General features: G+C 38.1%; 1 protein-coding gene across 1 annotated transcript in view; it reads right to left on the minus strand.

Annotated features, from left to right (window-relative positions):
• Positions 1-3,685: 3,685 nt before the first annotated feature.
• Positions 3,686-17,501, minus strand: part of LOC106874290 (methylglutaconyl-CoA hydratase, mitochondrial) — a 25,059-nt gene continuing 11,243 nt past the window's right edge. The window contains exons 6-9 of the mRNA XM_014921966.2: positions 11,745-11,932; positions 9,298-9,348; positions 7,875-7,922; positions 3,686-4,405 (exon numbers count right to left, since the gene is read on the minus strand). Of these exons, the coding sequence (XP_014777452.1) occupies positions 4,328-4,405; positions 7,875-7,922; positions 9,298-9,348; positions 11,745-11,932 (365 nt within the window). The 3' untranslated portion in view covers positions 3,686-4,327. The remainder of the gene's footprint in view (positions 4,406-7,874; positions 7,923-9,297; positions 9,349-11,744; positions 11,933-17,501) is intronic.

The raw sequence follows: 17,501 nt of genomic DNA on the forward strand, positions 1-17,501 counted from the left end.
TAGATAGATAACAACTGGTGTTGATTTGTTTACATCCCTGTAACTTAGTAGTTTGGCAAAAGAGATCAGTAAATACTAGGTCTGATTTGTTTGACTAACTCCTTCAAAGCAATGCCCCAGCATGGCTGCAGTTGAATGAATGAAAAAAGTAGAAGATAAAAGATATTAAAACCTTTTATATCTCTAACATCAGAAAAGAAACCTCAAAATTGAAATGTTGAGTAACAGCTGGTTACTTCTTTTTTCCTTTCTACTCTTCAAAAATGATTTGTAATAGAGTGGATGTTTGCAAAAGGAGATTGATTCTGTGGTATGAAACGTCAGCAATACATGTACACATGCATGCATGCCCATATGCACACAAACACATACACAAAGGTCTATTGACAAAAGAGAAAGCAAAGAAAATATACTTACGTAAACAAAGATAAGAAAAGCAAACAAATTTATAGATTTTTTCCTGTTTATTCAGCTGAACATTAAAATGAAAAAAGTGAGTTTCTTAAATGATATTCTCTAAACATGAAACACAGGAAATAACAAAGGAAGGTGATGGGGGATTTGATAAGTTGGCAGCCTACTAGCTAGAATTTTGATAGACTTGTGCTCTATAGGTGCCAGTGCCACATAAAATGCACTTGTGCTAGTGCTGCATAAACACACAATGCTAGTGATATGGAAAAAGCACCCAACACACTCTGTAAAGTGGTTGGCATTAGGAAGGGCATCCAGCTGTGGAGACCATGTCAAAATAGACAATTGGAGCCTGGACAGCTCTACGGCTGGCCAGCTCCATGTCAGATCTTCCAACCCACGTCAGAATGGAAAACGGACATTAAATGATGATGATTAATCACCATAATAGTGATGTATTTGATTAACAATTTATAGTTGAAATCACACATGTAAATAGTTACAAGAAATAGTTGTGGCACTAGCTTGTGGCACTGCTTGGTGTAACCTCATCCACTACCTGACCCTTGGCTATCTTCAGTGAAGTCTACTCAACTGGATCAAAACTATGGTCTCAGGATGATGTGTACCTTTTTACCTGCCAGAAATGGGGACCATGAAAAAATCATAAGGCTGCCTTTTCTACTCTGATTAAGTCAGAAAAAGCTACAGGAAATCACTCTGTCATCTCTACATGGTTCCTGTTTGCTCAAACTTTCCTGCAATTCCATACAATGATTTGATCCAGTCACAAGAGGCATTTTTCTATGACACTTGCATAAGTATGTAAACATTTCTACTTGGCGTTGTTTACCATCCACTAAACAGCCATCAAGACACAGCTTTTTGACATCCTAAGGCCTGCATCTGGGTAAACAATCACTTATGTTTTCAGTTCTGACAATTTCACTTATCCAGAAATTGATTGCAAAACCTTTCATCTAGGTATTGTATAGGATGAACCAAATTTCTAAAACATGAAAAAGGCTGAAGGAGTCTTAGCATCAGTCAATAAGACCTTTGTCAGCAGCTCACTAGTTATCTATTTAATGCTACATATGGCTATAGTGTGTCTGAACTTACACTTTGCATCTCCAGTCTTGAACCTCATCTTGTTCAGAGACATGCAACCAGAAGAATACCTTGTTAGTTCCTTACCATATCTTGCTTCTCTGGTCAATGATACACTAAAGCTTCAACATCTAGTGGTTGACTTGGTAGAAGTCCAAGAGATTATACACAATCTTTTCAATAATTTTGGCCACCTTTTTAAATTCAATACCTCTACCATTGTGGATATGCTTATAAATAAATTTAAAAAAAGAATAAAAAAACACTGCCTCACCTATCACTTTCAGAAATTTTTGGCATTCAGAATTATTGAAGCATGGAATAAACTACCTATGTCAGTTGTTGGTTGTTAGGACACTTAACATACAAAATTCTATGCTTCCTGAAATTCACCAACACCACTCCTGCTGTATGTATGCACCCATTCTTTTTTATGGCCCTTTTACTGTTCACATTCTGTCTTTTTTTTAATTTTATCATGTGTACTATGCATGTAGTTTTAACTATCATTACTGTCTTGACTTATTGGCTGCATTCTGCCATCTCTTTTATCCTTTTCTGATGAATTGTAGTGCCCTTGAACTCTGTATACAATAAGTTCATAATTATTATTATTATTGACACAAGTAGTGAAAGTAGTACAGATATTATTTTGTGTAGTAACTAACATATGTACTGTGTCTTCTCTCTTTGCTTTTTCCACTGCAACTACAATGGCCTCTCCTCAGAGCTGACTGGTTTCATGTTACATTCTCTTAGGAACTTACTTGTTTCTCTCTCTCCTCCTATTGTACCTCTTGTTGTGTCAATTAGCCACTGCCACTAATGACATCCACTCCTTCCTACCCCAGAATGTCACCCTTCTGGAATTTTATCTTTGCACTTTTTTCTTGTAGCTGTCATCTTGAATTTGCTCAAGAGAAATAATTATATTGATCATAAGAGTCTTAAAGTTGGGAAGACCATGGGCACCACCCTTTCCTCCAGATTAATCCAATGAGAAAAAAATACATAACTGATAGTAAAGAACAGAAAGTATCTTCCTTTCATCATTAAGAAATCATCAATTAATCATATTTGGATGACAATTTAATGATTTATCCATTGTCAGAAATGACAGCTGTTTACAGATTTTAGCTGGGTCGATAGCAACCAAATATTTTTATTCTCTTTGTTACCATTTGTGCTCCTACACAAAGTTCTTATCACTACATAATAAATAAAACAAGTATAGGAAAGAGTAATGAAAGATAATAGCATGTAAAATAAGAAATATACATATTTCTCAAAATTGTTCTATATATATATATTTATATACATACATGTTGTGTAGTAGATGTATGTATGTGTGTGTGTGTGTGTGTGCGATGTAGGTCAAAGGAAACAATACTAAATATTTATGGCTATGACACAAAGGGCCATGGAAAGAACTTGTTAGGAATGTCATTAAGAGAGCACATTTGAAGTGAGATAATTTGAGAACAGAGCAGAGTGAACAATGTGATTGCAGAGTGCTGAAAGCACAAGTTCTACTGGGCTGGACATGTTGCATGGTTCACAGACAACAGGTGGACCTGTGCAGTTGCTGAGTGGTATCTAAGAGATTGGAAAAGATCGCTTGGAAGACATCCACAGCAATGGAAGACAATCTTCAGATATCGTATATAAAGAACTACAATATCCAGTGTGTCCTGACATTTAAAGATGGTAGAGTGCAATATAAAGAAAATTTAGCAACTATTTCTAGCAGTTTGGGCAACTATGTAGAGGCCCTGCATTATTGCATGAATCATCATCATAATCATCGTTTAACTTCTGTCTTCCATGCTGGTATGGGCCGCATGGTTTGACAGAATCCGATGCAGTGGAGAACTGCATTGAGCTCCAATATCTGCTTTGGCATAGTTTCTATGGTTGGATGCCCTTATTAACACCAACCACTTTACAGAATGTACGGAATGCATTTTTGATGGCACTGGGATTAATGAGGTCATTGAATAACTTGCAAGGTAAAAGAAAAAAAAACAACCTTCGCTGAGTAGGGGTGTAGCAGAGGGAGAGGTAACTTTATGCTATGTGTTAAGAGCCTAAAGTAAGACAGAAGAACAGGGACAAGTGGCTTACTGTAGAGGAGATAGATATAACTAAAAAAAAGAATACAAAATTTAAAAAAATAAATTTATTAAATTCGTATTTCATAACTTTATAACTTTTTGAGACTGTGTAGATAGAAAAGACAACCATAATAGGTATTTTGAAAATAGATTTGAACAATTATTAGAAATTTATTCCAAGAATTTCAAAGAATAATTATACATAAGATGTGTGCATGTCTGGTTGTTTGTGTGTGTGTGTGTGTGTGTGTGTGTATACACATACACACATATATATGCATACATACATATACATATATATATGTATACATACATACGTATACATACATGCATACATACATGTATACTTTCATACACACACACACACACATACATATATGCATAAACACACAGACACACTAAATGTGACATAGTTTGTACATGTATATCGTTCAGGAATTTATAATTAATCAGCAATCATAGTAAACAGTTTATCAGTTTACAATTATAGCTGAGGATTTCAGTTTTCATTGATAGCTTTTTTTGATTTGTAATAAATATATCATCATATATAAACCAAGCACAAAAATTTCAGATTATTAAGTAATTAGCTTAATAAGATTTAGGAAATTCTAGACTTCTTTCAACACAACAATAAACTCAGTTGCAGAAATACTTCTAGGAATTCAAACTTCAAATTTTCTTGTTGTTTATTCTCCTATGTATTTTGGTGGCCGTTTTTCTCGGAATGCTTTCAAACCTTCTAGTCTGTCTTTTGTTGGAATTACCTGAAAGACAAAACAGAGAATATTAGCTTCACTTTCTCTTCTTTTCCTTCATTAAGGTAGTGCATTGGCCACTTTTCTTGTAGTTTTATGTATCAGATGGATGTTGTTATTAATACCAGGCCAGGTCTGATTGAGCATAGCCACTATGATCAAAGCCACTCCTGCTGTGACATTACTAACTTTCTTTGCCACAACATTGAACAATGCATTCTTTTTTTTATTTTTAAACACGGTAAGATGGAATTTGAGACAGATTTGGTGACTATTTCTAGCAGATTGAGCACCTGCATAAAGTCTCCCTCACTGATTTGTATTGTGGATGGTAATAGCACTAACCAACATTGTTCAAGTGTATCTATAGGAGGAAATGAACTGATGAAATGATGTAGTCAGAGTTTGAAGTAGTAGGCATTATGCCTTCACTGTAAGCATATTTAATTAGGCTGAAAATAGTGAAGATGTTGTAAGTAAAAGGTATCAATCCACTCGACATATTCAACATAAAAAAATTTGAGATTAGCAGTCTGTGTGTGTATATATATATATATATATACAGGGTGCAATGGGAAAATTGTCGCCACTTTATATTTTTAATTTTGCGCATGCGCATTGTTTGTTTTTAATTTTGCTGACTACATGGTATAGTAGGGTTAGTTGGGCATCGACTGTAAGAAAAACAACACCACGATGCAATTCACTCTGCAGAAATTTGGAAACGACATGCTGTACTGCTTGGCATTCACACCAGAAGCTCCAATACGAACATTTCAGAGTGTTTGGGTGTCAATTTGAGGACAGTGCAATCTGAGGACATGTACCGAGAGTGATATAAAAATCAAACATCCAGTCAACATCATGGTGTTTGGAGTGATCACTAGTGATGGCGATGTTATGCCTCCATTCATCTTCGCACATGGCCTCAGACTCAACACAAAAGCCTACCTACATCAAGTGCCTGGAGGAGGTAGTGCTGCCCTAGGTCAAGAGGGTGGCTGCTGGAAGACCCTATGTGTGGCAACAGGACTCTGGACCATGCCACACAAGCAGGAGAACCCAGTTATAGCTGTCAGACAATTTCTGCGACCACATCACCCCTAACATCTGGTCCCTAATTCTTCATCAGTTATCAACCAGATGGTATTACTCAGTTCTGCACCTTCAATGATAAGACTAAGAACTTCCCAGTCTGGCGGTGCCTGTGAGAGTTGCAGAGAATATAGGGCCGAGAGCAAACAAAACAATACAGAGTGGACACACAAAAGTGAATAAATGTAATTTAGGGCGATGGACAAAGACAAAACAAGGAAACTAGCAAACTATAGCCTTAGGGTCAAAAAGACAAGAATGGTGGGTAACACTCAGAAGGCATTCTAAAGGATCAGAAAACAAAAACAATAGCAGTGGAACACAGAGAATTCAGGACTGGTCAACTATGCAACTGGTGTGAAAAAGGGAGAGAAAGAAAAGGGGCTGGCCACGGGTCATGTGTCAGCAGCAGGCAGAGGAAAAAGAGAGCAAGGGAGAGGGAGAGTGACAGAGAGAAAACAAAGGAAGGGATGAAGGGGAAAAAATGAGAAAGGCTAGAAATAGAAGTAAGATGGCGAGTGAGAGAGAGAGAGATAGAAAAGAAGGAGAAAGAGTGAAGGCTAGAAATAGAGTGGCACAGATATATATATGTAAAACTTACTGTTAGTAAAAGCTGGTGTGCATTGCGTTCTGTTACTTAATAAATGATAAAATGTATTGTAAATAAACAATGACAGGGTAAAAAATGTACAATGTATACTGATTGTACAACTGGATGGGAGACAGATACAGAAGGTCCTTAATTCTTCATCAATTATCAACCAGATGGTATTACTCAGTTTTGCACCTTCAATGATGAGACTGAGAACTTCCCATGCTAGCAGCGCCCATGAAAGTTGCCAAGAGCAAACAAAACAATACAGAGTGGACATATGAAAGTGAATAAATGTAATTTAAGATGACAAGGCTATATTTTGCTTGTTTCTTGTTTGTTTTGTCGTTGTACATTGTCTTAAATTACATTTATTCACTTTCATGTGTCCACTCTGTATTGGTTTGTTTGCTCTCGGTTCTATATTCTCTGCAACTTTCGCAGGCACTGCCAGCATGGAATGTTCTCAGCCTTATCATTGGAGGTGTGAAACTGAGTAATACCTTCTGGTTGCTAACTGAAGAATTAGGGACCTTCTGTCTCTGTCACCCATCTGGTTGTACACTCAGTACATGTACGTTTTTCATCCCGTCGTTGTTTATTTACAAAGCATTTTTTCATTTATTAAGTAACAGAACGCAATGCACACCAGCTTTTATTAACAGTAAGTTTTATATATTCGTGCAGCTCTGTTTCTAGCCTTCACTCTTTCTCCTTCTTTTCTCTCTCTCTCACCCTCTTCTATTTCTAGCCTTTCTCTTTCTCCTTTTATCCCCTTTCATCCCTTCCCTTGTTTTCTCTCTGTCTGTCTCTCCCTCTCTCTTTTTCCTCTGCCTGCTGCTGACACATGACCAGTGGCCAACCCTTCTTCTTTCTCTCCCTTTTTCACACCAGTTGCATAGTTGACCAGTCCTGAATTCTCTGTCCCACTGTCTTGCTATTTGTTGTTTTCTAATCCTTTAGAATGCCTTCTAAGCATTACCCAAAATTCTTGTCTTTTTGGCCCTAAGGCTATATTTTGCTAGTTTCTTGTTTGTTTTGTCTTTGTCCATTATCTTAAATTACATTTATTCACTTTTGCATGTCCACTCTGTATTGTTTTGTTTGCTCTCGGCCCTATATTCTCTGCAACTTTTGCGGGTACTACCAGCCTGGGAAGTTCTTAGTCTTATCATTGAAGGTACAAAACTGAGTAATACCATCTGGTTGTACACTCAGTATACGTTGTATGTTTTTTACATCGTTGTTTATTTTCATTTATTAAGTAATGAAATGCAACACACCCTGGCTTTTACTAACAGTAATTTTTATATATATATAATCTATCAATCACTGCTATACTGACCAGTGTATACAAGTATATGCACACACAAACATTCAATAGGTTCCATGCAGTTACTTTCAAACTTCAATCACAGGATTTGGGTCAATCCAGACCTATGGTAGAAGACACTTGTCCAATATGACATGCAGTGAGATGGAACTTTGAACCACATAGTTCCATAGTGAACTTCTTAATCTTGTGGTCATACCAATGTTGTCAAGTGAAATCTGTTTTCTACCTATTTATATACTTTGCTATCCTGACTTTTCAGTAATAATGAAGTACTCTGCTCAAGGACACAGCAAGCTGCCCAGTTGGGGAATTGAACCCACAAACTTATGACTATAAGCATGAGCTAAACATCCTATTTACAGTATTACTGCAAGTTGTAAACTTATTCTGTTTATAATTTGAGAACTTTATCTCAGCATATATCAATGAATGGAAACTCAAAAGTCTGGTTTTACCTGTGCATAGTATGCCTCTTCGAATTTGCAGCCAGAAGCCAAGTCAACCTAAAGAAAAATGTAACGAAATAAGGAACTTAATTGCATATCAGAAACTAAACTCTTTGAACTAACAAGTACACTTTAGAGGGCATGATTTTGTTTGAGTATACTCCTGGGAGATGTAAAAGTGAGTGGCCACATAGTGTTGTGTTTATGGCTGAAAATAATGACATTTCTACCAATTAGTAAGCCAAAAGGACAAAGGAGCACATTCAGCATATTTTGCTTGATGAGTTCAATAAAGGCAACAATGCAACGGAGAGTGCAAGAAATATTAATGCAGTACATGGGGATCGGACAATAAGTGTAAGCCAGTGTCAACAGTGGTTCCAGAAATTCTGAGCCGGAAACTACAGCCTAGAAGACAAGCCTTGTCCTGGAAGATCTGTAGAGCTTGATGAGGATGTGCTGCAAACTCTGGTGGAACAAAATCCCATTGTAACTGTTGAGGAACTAGCAGAGAAGCTTGGATTTAGTCATTCAAGCCATTCATCAATACCCGTGTGCCATTGGAAAAGTCAGCAAATTGGGTCAATGGGTTCCTCACAAACTTTCTGAGTCTAATCGCACGCAGAGAGTAAATGTGTGCTCTTCTTTGCTGTCACGTCTCACAAATGAACCTTTTTTTGACTGAATAGTGACTGGTGATGAGAAATGAGTTCTCTATAAAAATGTCAAGCACCGAAAACAGTGGGTAGGGAAAGGAAAAATACCGGCACCCCAAGCTAAAGAAGTCCTTCACCCATGTAAAGTGTTGTTATCTGTTTGGTGGGGTATGACAGGTTTAGTCCACTTTGAACTTTTAAACCCAAACTGAATGATAACAAAGGAAATCTTCTGCTAGCAGCTTGAGTGGCTGAAGTCAGCACTAGAAGGAAAACGACCATCTTTGGTTTGAAGATGAAAGGTGTTCTTCCATCAGGATAATGCTTAGCCACATACAGTGAAGATGACATTCCAAAGGCTGGAGCAGTTTCAATGGGAAACGATGACCCCTGGACATTGTCCCATCTGATTATCATTTATTCCGCAGTCTTCAAAGTCATTTGGACGGAAAAAATATGAATTCTGTAGACGAGATCAGAACAGTACTGGAGGAGTATTTTTTGTCACAGACAAGTTAGTTTTGGAAGAGGGGCCTTGTAAGTCTACCAGATAGATGGAAGAGCATTGTAGAAAATGAAGGGGAGTATAATTTAGATTTAAAAAAAACTTTCTTATCTTAATTTTGAAAAATAAGAGAAGTATAAAAAAACTGCATTATTTATGGGATGAACCAATAATTAACTATAGCTTAGCAAAATAGTTGCAGCAGCAGCACCACTAATGCTGGCAGCATTGAAATTTTTTCGATCACTTTTAGAAACAAGCTTAATCTTACCTCAACGCCATTGTTTATAGCTAGTTTAGCCATTCTTAATGCAAATGGACCCTGTAAAGAGACAAGAATAGGTGAAAGCAGATACATCAGAAATCAACAGGTTTTTTTGATGATCATGAAAGTGATGGTAATCGTGATGACTGCAAAAAGAAATGATAGTGAAGACAACAAATAAAATACTTAATTCTATTCATCATCATCATCATTGGTCTTCCATTTTCATAATGTGTTAACCATAATGTAAGAGATGTTGTGAACTCAATACTGGCCAATACATATTTTAACTTCTAAAAGATTAATTCTAATTAGACATGGTTTGATCAAATATACAGCACTGGTCACTCTTTTGAATTACAAATATCAGAGCCATGTTGTATTGGAAGAGTTTTAAAATACCTCCTACCTACACTAACATAAAAATATAGAAGGAATATTCAGAAGTTACATCTAAGTAGACTTTCTTTCAGTTAATCCTTTTGCTATCAACTTGCCTAAAACTGCAAAATTCCATGCTGGCTTAAACACCATCTAAATAAGAACAAAGTTATTTCACTAAATTCTTCGTTATTTTCAAAATTAATTGAAGCAAATACCTTCACCTTCCATTTAAATATACAAATATGTAGAGAATCAAATGTATTCTTTTATACTTTTACTTGTTTCAGTCACTTGACTGCAGCCATGCTGGAGCACCACCTTTAGTTGAACAAATCGACACCAGGACTTATTCTTTGTAAGCCTGGTACTTATTCTATAGGTCTCCTTTGGTGAATCGCTAAGTTTCGAGGACGTAAACACACCAACATCGGTTGTTAAGCGATGGTTGGGGGACAAACACAGACACACAAACATATACATATATATGTGTGTGTGTGTGTATATTATTTTTTGTATATTCTCCCATATATATATATATATAGACACACACACACACATAAATATAGATATATATATATAATCTAGCAAATACCAACGTCTTAGTAAGTAGGGGAGCAGACAAATCACAAATCCCTTCAGTTAGATGGCTCTGCCTGATCTGTAGAAAAGGCATAGAAACTCCATAAGATGTATCCAGGTCTTTCCACTGATAGTACACAGGACTATTCCATCAAGTACTCCTCATCCATTCATTTGCATCCATTACCAGAACAATAAGGGAGTTTCTTACATCATATGACATTTTTTACTGCTCAGATTTTACTGATTTGGTTGCTCTGGTACCTTGTTACAACCATCATTATCTTTCTTCCAACTACACTCAGCCACCCTTATAAAATGTGGGTTTGCCATGTATCTCCTCTACGGTAAGACATATATGCTTGTCCCTCTATCATACTTTAGCCTTTCAACATCTGGCATAAATCCATCTCCTTCTACTCTCAAATACATTGCCCACTCAGTTGAGGGGGCCTTCTATTTTTCTTTTCTTGTTTGACAAGTAACTTGCCAACCTCAGTAATGCTTGTGGCATGAAAAAAGCAGTAAGAACACATTGTAAAGTGGTGGGCATCTAGCCATAGAAATCAAGCCAAATCTCATTTTGGAACTTGATGCAGTCTTGCAGCTCACTGGATCCTGTCAAACTATCCAGCTCATGCCAACATGGAAAATGGATATGATGACGATGATAAATTCCATAGGATATAGCGGCTGATAAAGCAGGTACTTAACACCATGTAGCGTAAGGCAGTTTCCACCATCTACAGTGCTTGGTAGCTTTCATATTCTTTAGTGGTAGGCAGTTTCTTCTTTTCCTAACTAAGGTCTTTCTAATTTCACACATTGTTCTAATCACAAAATCACTTAATTGGTTTTCAATGAGGATTACAGTCTCTTCACTAAAGATAATAAATTTCAAAGGAACAAGCTGAAATTTTATGCTTCAATGGAAATTGAACCAAATTTCTTCATTTTACATATTATCATCAGTTACACAGGTGTAAGTATAGCTGTGTAGTTGTGGTTTCAAGTTCAGTTGCATTGCATGGCACCTTGGACAGATGTCTTCTACTATAGTCCTGGAATGACCAATGCCTTGTGACTATATTTGATAGCCAGAAGCTGAAAGAAGTTGTTTGTGTGTGGGAATTTTTGCATCTCTTTGTTTTGACATTGTGCAACAGTTGTGAGTGTGACTGTCATACAAGCAGTGTTGTTTGTTTCAATATTTTACGAAAACATATCTGGTCATGGGGAAATGTTAACTTGATTGGAAACAGGTGAGGGTTGATGACAGGAAGGGCATTCAGTCAGAGAAATTCTGCCTCAATAAATTCTGACCAACCCATGGGAAACATTAAAACAAGAATGATGATGATGATTACAACTAAATTATCTTCATTGCTCACACTAAATTTATTTTCAAAGTTAGAACTAAAGAAATGTTAAAATGCTGGAATTAACAAAAAGGAAAATGATCAAATATTTTATAAGAAAACTGTACAAACCTGCATAGCAATTTCTCGAGCAAGTTCTTCAGCTCTCAGATAAGCAGCATCTCCGGCATCATTTTGTTCAACAACATGATTTACCAAACCAATTGCAGCAGCTTGATTGCCATCAAGAACACGAGATGAGAAAATCAATTCTTTAGCAAGTGATGGTCCAACAACTCGAGCCAACCTCTGAGTACCACCTGAAAAAATATATTTTAAGTAATAAGCATTTATTTATTTCATCATCATCATCACTATTTAATGTCCGTTTTCCATGCTAGCATGGGTTGGATAGTTTGAGAGGAGCTGGTCAGCTGGAGAGCTGCCTGGCTCCATGTCTGTTTTGGCATAGTTTCTATAGTTGGATGCCCTTCCTAATGCCAACCACTTTACAGAGTGTACAGTTTACAGAATGCTGCTTTTATGCAGCACCCACAAGCCCGCAAGATTAGGAATGCTCAGCTGAAGAAGGGAGCAGGGGACATGCCTGTATGCAAGGACAACCATGTATTTACTTAGCTTGACGTGCCTGCTCAAGCACAGCAAACCATCAGACGTCTTGGTCCCCAGTCATCCCCTCTATGAGACCCATTTATTTATTTATTATTATTATTGTTATTAAGGCACCAAACTGGCAGAATCATTACTGTGTCAGACAAAATGCTTAATAGCATTTCTTCCAGTTTTATTTTATGGGTTCAAATGCTTCCAAGGTCAACTTTGCCTTTCATCCTTTTGGAATCAATAAAATCAGTACCAGTCAAGCACTGGGGTTGATGTTATCAACTATCTCCCTATCCTAAAATTCCAGGCCTTGTGCCTATAGTAGAAAGGACCACTGTTAATATTACTATCACTACTGTGGCCTATAAACAATACTGACTCTGAAAGAAGTGTAACAGTTTTATGATTGCATAGATTCAAAGGTTGTGACAATCTTATACATTTAAATGACACAGAACAATGATATAGAATTGCTCTTTCTCAGTTTTTAGTCTGAACTTGTTGAAACACAGGCACCGTAACATCTTTACTTTCTTTCACAATACTGTTGTCCATTAAGTGACTCCATATAAGGAACTGATATTTCAGTTTAGTCACTGATGTCTACATTCTATGTTAATTAAAAATGGTGTAACACACACACACACACACACAATGATTGTGTGTGAGTGAGTGTGAACAATGTTTCACATGTGCTCATTAACACCATTCTGAGCAAAATCAGTGTCTTTGTTCACAATCTTTAGTAAACAAAATCCCCCATACTTTTATACTTTTCATGTGGAATGGAAAAATTCTATATTTGGTAAACAGGTAAGGGTTGGTGACAGGGAGAAGATCCAACTGTAAAAAAATCAGTTTCATCTCAATTTCAGCTAAGTTATGCCAGCCTGAGTAAACAAAAACGGTGTTAGAAAGGGCATCCTGCCATAGAAACCATACCAAAGTAAAGATTGGTGCTCAAGTGAATATAAGAGAGAGAACAAGGATAGAGGATTGGAAAGAGTGGGTGAATAGGTAAGAGTGTGAAAGGAGAGTGACAGATGGCTAGAGATAGGTATACAAGTGGATGTAGTGAATGAGGCACCTGGGTAGAAACATAGTCAATAGTGAATATCAGTTGAGGTGAGAGGGAGAAAAAATATAAATGGGTTGGGGTGTTTATCTATAACTCAGTTACTCTACATTGTCACAATTAACCATAATTTATGCAGGGCACAAAATATATGAACTGACATTAACCTAAACAAGGGCATCATTGATATCATTCTGACCATGTTCTTGCTATCACAAAGTCCCTGGATGGAGGAACTCCTTGGGCAAACAAAACAATCCAAACTGTCAGCATGAAGATGTAAAGATATTGCAACAGGTAACAAACTTAGAAGTAATAACTTAATTACTTCAAAGAGGACAGTATCAAAAGGTTTCTTCCTGCAACTGTAGAATAAGGTCTGTGACATGTACTATCTTTAAGCTTCATTCAATAAGTCGTATGACATATTTGACATTACATGCTGAAGTCCCCAAATTAATAGCTCTATTGTTGGTCATATAGCTTAAGGTTCCAAGTCTAAATGTTTTAAGCATACACACAAACACATATCCTCCTCCTCCTCATCATCATTTTAACATCCATTATTCCATACTTGTATGGGTCAGATGGAATTTGCTGAGGTAGATTTTACCCTTTGTGTTACCAACCCACACCTGTTTCCAAGTATGGTACTATTTTCCCATGGCCAGACTTGTTTTCACAGGCTGAAGACAGTAGACAATGCTTGTATAACACTAATACTTGTTTACAATTATCATGCAATGTTGAGAAAAAGGGACACTAACATGCCCATATATATGTGTATATAATATATATATATATATATATACACATACAAACATTACAACATACCTAAGATATCACATAATATTAACTGGCAGTGTCAGCTATAGGCTAGTCACCTGTATAGTCAACCAGGTGATACATGAAGGAGTCATACCAAATGACTGGTGTAGCAGCACCATAGTCAACTGCTACAACGGTAAAGGTGACTCATTAGATACAAATAATTACAGAGGTATCAAGCTGTTGGATCAGGTAATGAAAGTCACTGAGAGGGTTGTAGTCCAACTAATTAGGGAGAGGGTCAGTCTAGACAAGATGCAGTTTGGGTCTGTGCCAGGTAAAAGCACCACTGATGCCATATTTCTGGTAAGACAGCTGCAGGAGAAATACCTAGCCAAAGATAAACCCCTGTACATGGCTTTCATTAACATGGAGAAAGCCTTCGACAGGGACCCCTGATCCCTTATCTGGTGGTCAATGCAGAAACTAGGGATAGATGAATGGTTAGTGAGAGCTGTGCAAGCTGTGTACAGGGATGCTGTCAGTAAGGTGAGGGTTGGCAATGAGTACAGTGAAGAATTCCGGGTAGAGGTAGGGGTTCACCAAGGTTCAGTCCTCAGCCCCCTCCTATTTATCATAGTCCTCCAGGCAATAACAGAGGAATTTGAGACAGGATGCCCCTGGGAGCACCTCTATGCTGATAACCTTGCTCTAATTGCTGAGTCACTATCAGAGCTAGAGGAGAAGTTTCAGGTGTGGAAGCAAGGATTAAAATTGAAAGGCCTTAGAGTCAACCTAGCTAAAACCAAAGTCCTAGTAAGTAGGAAGGCAGACAAACCACAAACCCCTTCAGGTAGATGGCCCTGCTCAATCTGTAGAAAAGGCGTAGGTCGAAACTCTATAAGATGTACCCAGTGTAAGCTATGGACACATAAGAGGTGCAGCATTAATAAAGGAAGGCTAACTGGGAAGATAGTTTTTCTATGTGGCAGATGCTCAGGAGCAATAAACACTGAAAATGTGCAGAGAACAACATCTGCCACATTCCAGGGAGAAAAACTACAAGTTGTTGATAGCTTCTGTTACCTAGGTGACCAAGTCAGTAGCCGGGGTGGATGCTCTGAAAGTATAGCTGCTAGAATAAGAATAACCTGGGCAAAGTTCAGAGAGCTCCCACTTCTGCTGGTGACAAAGGGCCTTTCGCTCAGAGTAAAATGTAGACTGTATGACATATGTGTACGAACGACTATGCTACATGGCAGTGAAACATGGGCCGTGACTGCTGAGGACATGCGTAAGCTTGCAAGGAATGAAGCCAGTATGCTCCGCTGGATGTGTAATGTCAGTGTGCAGACACGACAGATTGCAAGTGCCTTGAGGGAAAAGTTGGACCTAAGAAGCATCAGATGTGGTGTGCAAGAGAGACGACTGCACTGATATGGTCATGTGGTGAGAATGGATGAGGATAGCTGTGTGAAAAAGTATCACACCCTAGCAGTTGAGGGAACCTTTGAAAGAGTAGATCCAGGAAGACCTGGGAAGAGGTGGTGAAGTACAACCTTTGAACATTAGGCCTCATTGAGGCAATGACTAGTGACCGAGGCCTTTGGAAATATGCTGTGCTTGAGAAGACCTGGCAAGCCAAGTGAGACCATAACCCGTGGCCTATGCCAGTGGTGTAACCAGCCCACTTATGTGTACCTTTCTTTCATTGGACACTAAACACTGCTTGTGAAGACCTGTTGAGGCAAATGAAATCGAAATCAAATTCGCTGATGTGGCTGATGACAGCACTGCCTGGCTGGCATCCGTGCTAGTGGAATGTTAAGAGCACCATCCGAGCGTGATTGTTGCCAGGGCCGCTGACTGGCTCCCATGCCGGTGGCACATAAAAAGCACCATCCGAGTGTGATCGTTACCAGTGTCGCCTTACTGGCACTTGTGATGATGGCATGCAAAAAACAACATTTGAGTGAGGTCGTTGTCAGTGCCGCTGGACTGGCTCCTGTGCAGGTGACATGTGAAAAACACCATTTGAGCGTGGCCGTTGCCAGTATGGCCTGACTGGCCCTTGTGCCGGTGGCATGTAAAAGCATCCACTACACTCTTGAAGTGGTCTGCCAAATCAGATTGGAGCCTAGTGCAGCCATCTTGCTTGCCAGTCCTCAGTCAAACCGTCCAACCCATACTAGCATGGAAAGCAGATGTGAAACGATGATGATGATGATGATGATTCAGTATAATTTTTTCCAAAACCTAAACTCAAGGGAAGTAATCACCCAGAAGTTGCTACCCAACAGTCGTCCCCTTTGATTTCACCATCATCATTATTATTATTTAACATCCATTCTCCATGCTGGCATGGGTTGGACGGTTTGACTGAAAACTGGTAAGCTGGAGAGCTGCACCAGGTTCTGATCTGATTTGGCAAGGTTTCTACGACTGGATACCCTTCCTAATGCTAACCACTCTGAGAGTGTAATGGGTGTTTTTTACGTGCCACCGGCATGGGTGCCATTGCCCATGAGTATGGTCTCACTTGGCTTCACAGGTCTATACAGCATGGTACATTGCCAAAGGTCTTGGTCACCTGTCACTGCCTCCATGAGGCCCAACACTCGAGTAGTGAAGAGCAACCTTTTTTTCGTGTATCTTTGTGTTTGTTTTTTATTAACCTTTGAAATCGGAGCAACCTTTCTGCCGCACCCTGTATTAATCATAATTATTACAGAAATCATTATTTCTATATATTTCCATATATAAAAATGATAATAATGACAAACCTATTGAAGATACCATGTAATATGTACTAAAATGTCTGCTTTTCTTATGCACCAAGTTTTACAGTCATTAACTCTAATGTTTTATCCTGATTATTCTTTGTTTTACAACATTGAAGAGTTACATCATCACTTTTCGAAATGCAATTCATGGTGTCTGATTATAATGTGATTTTCTCTTGTAAAACAATTTTTGAGAACCTATGGATAGATAAAAAATTCATGTTGTTTATGAATATGAGTTCCGTTGTGGAACGAATGCATCCCAAACAGCTCGAAACATCAATGAGGTGTTTGGTGAAGATGTGGCGAATGAGCACACTGTACATCAATGGTTTAAGAAGTTCCGGTCTGGTGACTTTACTCTTGAAAATCAGCCCTGTGGTAGACCTGTGGCTAAAGTGGATAATGATGAGCTGGAAACTGTAGTGGAAGTGGATACATCTCAAACTATGTGTGAGTTAGCAGCAAGGTTTGATGTTTCGATTCCATCTGTATTAGACCATCTGAAACAAATCGGCAAGGTAAAGAAGCTGGACAAGTGGGTACCATATGAACTGAACGAGCATCAAATGACACGTCATCTTGAAACTTGCTATTCTTTGCTGTCATAGCATAAAAGCAAACTATTTTTGCATTGTA

This window comes from Octopus bimaculoides, chromosome 9 (assembly GCF_001194135.2).
Source record: "Octopus bimaculoides isolate UCB-OBI-ISO-001 chromosome 9, ASM119413v2, whole genome shotgun sequence".
NCBI lineage: Eukaryota > Metazoa > Mollusca > Cephalopoda > Octopoda > Octopodidae > Octopus > Octopus bimaculoides.